This window comes from Gasterosteus aculeatus, chromosome 10 (assembly GCF_964276395.1).
Source record: "Gasterosteus aculeatus chromosome 10, fGasAcu3.hap1.1, whole genome shotgun sequence".
Taxonomy (NCBI): Eukaryota; Metazoa; Chordata; class Actinopteri; order Perciformes; family Gasterosteidae; genus Gasterosteus; species Gasterosteus aculeatus.
The window spans coordinates 12,058,738-12,064,832 of NC_135697.1; the positions used below are offsets into that span (position 1 = coordinate 12,058,738).

General features: G+C 42.3%; 1 protein-coding gene across 1 annotated transcript; it reads left to right on the forward strand.

The window, feature by feature from the left end:
• Positions 1-704: 704 nt before the first annotated feature.
• dazl (deleted in azoospermia-like) lies at positions 705-5,971 on the forward strand. The gene is made up of 9 exons (XM_040189523.2): positions 705-1,237; positions 1,835-1,957; positions 2,213-2,304; positions 2,581-2,632; positions 2,717-2,783; positions 2,906-3,045; positions 3,420-3,500; positions 4,147-4,234; positions 4,589-5,971. Exons 1-8 carry the CDS (start codon positions 1,235-1,237, stop codon positions 4,213-4,215), a joined length of 627 nt encoding a protein of 208 aa, XP_040045457.1. The 5' UTR covers positions 705-1,234; the 3' UTR covers positions 4,216-4,234; positions 4,589-5,971.
• The last annotated feature ends 124 nt before the right edge of the window (positions 5,972-6,095 follow it).

A 6,095-nucleotide genomic window follows, 5' to 3' on the forward strand; every position in this document is an offset into this window, starting at 1 on the left:
GGCGGGTAATGCCTCTGGTTCAGGAGTGTCTGCAGGAAAATAACAACTTGAATGTTAAGGTGATGTACGGCAGCATGCAGGTCAATGTTGACACAGATATTCTTACTTGATACACTTTGAATGATTCTGCACTACATTCCAAGGGCAATGTTGGGGGAAAGGCACGTGCTCTGCTCTGACTCATATTGAAGATAGAGTCATCATCCATCTGTAGTTCGGACAAAAGTATAGTGAGCGTTGCAACAACAACAACAACAAACAAAGCCTGTGTTGAACAATGACAATAAACAAACCTTCTAACATTGTCACCAGTGTAGCCACTGACTTTAATTTACAAGTTACATTTAAATTACAGTTTTTTACAAGCCTTGTTTGTTGAAACATGCTGTTTATTAAACGTCTCTTCCGTCGGGTAGAACCAATGAGCTACCGTTACGTTACCGTCACCTGCTCAGCGTTAAACCCGTCCATGTTGTTTCGTAACAGCTCAAATGTTTGAAGTGTCCGCTAGATATTTTGGATCAGGTTTTGTCCGTCAGACTGAATGTTTTGAAAATGTCTCACGTTGCTGAAAACCTAAAGATGGTGGATCTCGCCCAGCAGGGTCTCCATGGTAACCCAACCACCTCGTTGCCATCAGAGAAACGGTGGGCGGGGCCTCCGCCGCACTACAAAATACAGTTGAGTACAATGTACAATAAAACATCAAATCAAATTTCAAATATGTACAATACTAGCTTATTAATTTGGCCTAAAGAATGTCACATTTTGAGCTAGTTTTTGCAGTAAACTATCTCATGACGAGTTACCCTTTTTCGTGGTTCATCTTCAGCTAACATTACGGTGTTTTGGATGACAATTTATCAAGAACAATATATCATAGTTAAGGAGAAAAGATATAGTTGGATTGGAGGTACTTTAGTAATCTGTAGGGTCCGGTATAATGCTTCATTTGAGGAAGGGGGCAATGGAAATTATGCATGCATTGTTCGGGACAACTTTGTGTTACATCCTTAGGGATGCATATTAATGTAACTGATAAAAAGATAGTAAGGACAGAAATAACATTTTAACTTGATATAAATCCCACTTCTAGCGTTTGATAGGAAGTAAGCGTAGTCATGTGCAGTAGGCGTGGTTCCGGCCGCTCAGAGGTGGCTGTTGTGCAGAAGAAGCGCCATAACTTGCACTGAAGTGTATCCGGCTAGCTTATTATTTTTTAACTATTTTAGAAATGGTAAGTTTCAGCGAAACTTTAAATGCAGACTAGAATACACCGTTTAAATAAAAGCCGTGTATTGCTTTGTTTAATTGAAGCCATTTGTTGACGTATAAATCTGTACTAGCTAAGTAGCTACGTTAGCTACGTTAGCTAATTAGCAACCTTCGCCTTGAGATTCGAAAATGGCGCACTAGCTGCTAGTAGCTAAACTCGGTTGGGCAAGCTACATTTAATATTAGCTAGCATTAACTAATATCGGCGGTCTGACGACGACTTGCTGTTTCTTCAACTGTTTTTGCTCCACTGTCATACATAACAGGTTTGATCGTTGAAGTTCGGTTAACTAACGTTAGCATGATCACCTAGCAGTCATGCTATTGCCCCCCCACAACGCACATGTTGCGTCCCACCGCGTAACGACATCATTCAGTGGGAATTAGTCTAGAATTTAAAATTCGATCCCATTGACGACCCCCTTCCTCCCCAAATCTTATGACATTGTAGGTATTTGTACTTTAGCGTGTGTATTATTTCCAGCGCGATCCCTGGAACCGTTTGAACATTTTGTTTTGGCGTTTTCGTACCTCATTAATCAAGACGTCATGTTGTTAGGACGCCCAAAAGCCCCGCAGCAGCAACCAGACGTCCCCGTCCCTGAAGCTGTCGAATGGCTTCATTCTGCCCGAAGGCAAACTGACCCCCAACGCCCTCTTTGTTGGTGGGATCGACATGAAGGTAAGATCGGGTGCAATTTAGCTCGTATAAAATATATCTGAATCCTAAAAAGCTCACTTTTACAGGAGTGAAACCCTTTCATTATGCATTTGAATTGCAATGCACGAGCACAATGTTTCAACCTGATCCGCAGTCTTCGTTCTTAGTTGTGCTGCTTGTTGTGAACAAGTGCTTTTCATTTTAAGGGGAATAGTTCCAGTAAAGCAACCCAAATTAGGATTTTCACTTTGAAATGTTTTTTCATCCAATTTTCAGGTGGATGAAAATGAAATGCGGGACTTCTTTGCAAGATATGGAGTTGTTAAGGAAGTGAAAATTATCACATATCGTGGAGGGATCTGCAAAGGGTGAGAAAATTATAAACAATGTATATGTGTATTATTGTACTGCCTTGTACAATTTGTGTCATGGCTAAACCATAAATATTTCTGTTAACTTGTGCAAAACTTGTTTTTAGCTTGTGTGACAGTGTGTGGGTGTGAACTGTGGCGGCTGTTTATTTCCACATCAGTTTTATGAATATTCATAAGCTTTTTTTCACAACTTTGCTGGAGCTCTTTCTTTTTCCTGATATTTTTCTTTTGGGTATCTGTATTCAGCCTTTTTCTTTGTGTCTTTTGTAGGTACGGGTTCGTGTACTTCAACGAAGAAGTCAACATTCAGTCAATCATTGAGGTGAGTGGATGCGTGATTGCTGATCTATTGCTTTTCTTTTCTCCAACTGGGAGTAATGTTTTCTGTTCTCATCTAATACCATAGCAACAGATCAGTTTTAAGGGTCGGAAGCTCAAGCTGGGTCCTGCCATCATGAAGGAAAGGAGCTCCCGTATGTATTCTAATGCCCTCAAGAAAGAACTCAATTGGCTGACGGCGACAATACAAGCTCTCGGCACTAAATGTATTTTCCAACCGTAATGTCGAGTGTTGTTCATGCTGTTCCTCATCCAGGGTCCATGCCGTCCCGTCTGGTTGGCCCTGCTCCCTGGATAAGCCCCACTCCGTACTTCTACTGCGGCTGCAGTGCACCCATGGGAGGGAGTATGGCACAACCTTCGCCCGTCCTCAATGGCGGCACCCCCTACAATCACGTAACGCTCGCACATCGCCACGCTATCGAGAATGTCATTTTCGCATGCAGGAAGATTTCATTTAAAGGTCGAGGACAATCTATCAATTTACATTCAATTAATAGAAAATATATCACAACATATAGTTGGCTCCGGCATGATCAATGTAAGTGCTAATAATATCCCAATTATTTAGACAATACCGTCTGTCAGAACTATTAGCAGGGAAATTGTAATACTTGCATGAGAAACGCTTATTGCTGCCGGCTCTCAAATCAACTGCATGATATAAAATCTATATGTACATGTTTCAACCTCTGCCAAGCACTGTTTCCTTCATAGAGGTACTTCTTTGCACTGAGGTTTAATGTGTTCCTTCTGTCTCTCTTTTGCAGCCGTACTCTTACTCAAACTTTGGAGGGGTCATGATCCCACATATGCCGTTAAACTACGCACAGAACGCTTACGCCTACCAGGTACACTCTCACAGTATGCTAATTAGTGAACAGCATCCTGCGCGAGGTCTCCGAGGCATAGCATATATTCTGCTGCATGTGAGATCCACCTGTTCCTGCTTGCCCCACACTTCACCCCCAAGCTCCCATATAGGCAAATCTTGCTTTGTCTGTTGCCATCTGTTTTACTGTTGACTCCCCTCTTCCCCCCCCCCACCCACACACACACGCGCGCACACATATTGAGCTCACTCCCGCTCACTAGATCAGACCACAGTACACGGCCTGTCAATCAAGTGACTACATTTAATAGGAATGGGAGTAGATGGAAGTGTAACTTATTCACAGAGCAAATCACTAATTTGAAATGTGAGGCCAGTGGGGTGAAAATGCTGATGTAGACTTAACAAATCCACGGGATTAAGTCGGATGTTACAACTGTATATTTCATGTATCTGCTTTCGATTACTGTTGGAGAAATGTCCTCAGACTGCAATGTCCATGCAGGCCACTGGGGGGTGTCGGACGGCCACGATTCACACCCCGAAGAATGGACAGTGCACCAACAAAGAGTTCTTACAAGCGACCCTGTTTTTATGGAAGCTTTTAACATCTTGGAAAAATGTGTTTTCACTAATCTTTTTGTTATGTTGATGGGTTCTTCCAGAGCTTTGTTGACTGTGGAGTCCAGAACTTTGTTGACTGTGGAGTCCAGACTATGATGACTGTATTGTAGCCACTGAGCCCCCTGCCAGGTAATCATTACTTTACACACAAAGTGCCCTCATCCAGGGAGACCGAAGTATCCTCTTTCCACCAAAATGAATGTGTATGTGTTTGAATCGGGGTGAAAAAACGGAGTGATTTAAAAGGGGGTTGGGGGTGTTATTATAGTTTATTTTTCCGTATTTGCCACTTAGTCTCAAACGATGTTGGAGCGAAACAAAGAGCCCCCCAAAAGAAAACATAACACACTGCTTAGAAAATCAGTGCCAACACGCCTATTTTCAAAATAGAATATATTTATGGGGTATGTAACTGAATGAGGGAACTGTTATTTAAGTGTGTGTGTGTTCTGTCCTCCCGTCCCTTTTTTTTGTTTTTTTTAGATGCACGCTACAGTGAGTCACAATGCAGATCCGATGACCTCTTCATGTTCCGGGTGGCTGGAAGCAAACTAGCTTCTCTCACTGTTTCCTGAATGATACTCTTCCCTCTTTTTCCCCCTCCCTCAATTTTTGATACCAATTTTAACACCAGGCTGCAGGAGCTCTCCACTCTAACACTTTGACTAGTGTGGACCACTGTCGAGTGGTCAGACCGCTTTTAACCCACACGGATCACAGTGACAGTCACACAGGAAGAGGAAGAAAAAAAAACCTCGCCATACCAGCTGGATTTTTGTTTTTTACATACAAAAGAGAAAAAAAAGACTTTTAAGCTCACTCTTTTGTGCCTATTTATGTTATATTTATTTTTTGGAATTATATTATACGTTTGGTTAGTTGGGGCCTTTTTTAGCTTCTGCAAAGGCTCTGTGTACGTCAAAGGCACATTTATAAATCTATATGTATATTGCAACAATGTCTTGACAGCAATCTTGTAGTTTGAGAAGTTGGTGCAAAATGTGACTAATTCCAATTCAGTTTCTAATGCTGCCCTTTTTGATTACGAAATCTAATTAACTTGTCTATTACAGTCTAAGGGCACTTGGTCATTCCATTAATGCCAAGCACTCATTCATTTAGTTCCCTGTTCTATTTAATTGGTTGTCGATTGAGGCTTTAAATGAGCGTCAGTTTAGTCTCATTACGGCGGCGTGCAGACTTTGCACATAGCAGGACGCCCACCGTCCGCGCGTTGCGTCTCTAAACCGGCCCGGCCCGTCCTGTGACCGGGTGGTTCTCCCAAACGGGTCCCACTACAAGTACAGTCCGCCATCGTTCCTTTATTTTATTTTCCACCCATTTACTAGTCAATCAACTCCCATTTGGAGGGAAATACAGACGAGGGCTGTTTTAATCCGCTTTGAAAAACGAAGGACCGGATTGAAAGGTGCTCTCTGCCTCTTTGGGGGGAATCGTTTACTGTACATGGTTCACTTTATACTTTTTGTTGTTTCTCTAGTTGGGTTTTAATCTACTCGCAGAGGAATTTGCACAAAGTATTTTGCTGTCATTGTAAGAGGGAACAATGAGGCTTTTATAAAAGTATATATGTATTTTTGGTAAGTGCACTGCATTTGTTTTCTGTGAAACTTGTATGGTTGAAGGTGTGCATTTGATGCATGTCACACGCTTTGTTTTTCTTGACCCAGTTCTGCCTTGTTTCCTTGTGGCATTGACCCGGCGGGTCTCCTCACCCGACGTCTTGATTGTCCTTTAGACTCGTTTCTGTTCAGAGAACTTGGGCGCCGCACTGTTTTGGTTTTATGTTTGCAGGGTTCGGGTGTGTGTGTGTTGTTTGACAAAACAAATAAAAGTTGAAGTGTGCCATCGTTTGGTTTTCTATGTATATTTTAGGGGTATTAATTTGAAGACTGGTTTAGAGGTGATGCGCTTTCAGTGCCCCCCCCCCACACACACACACACCTCCACCCAGCCTCCATAAGCCTGT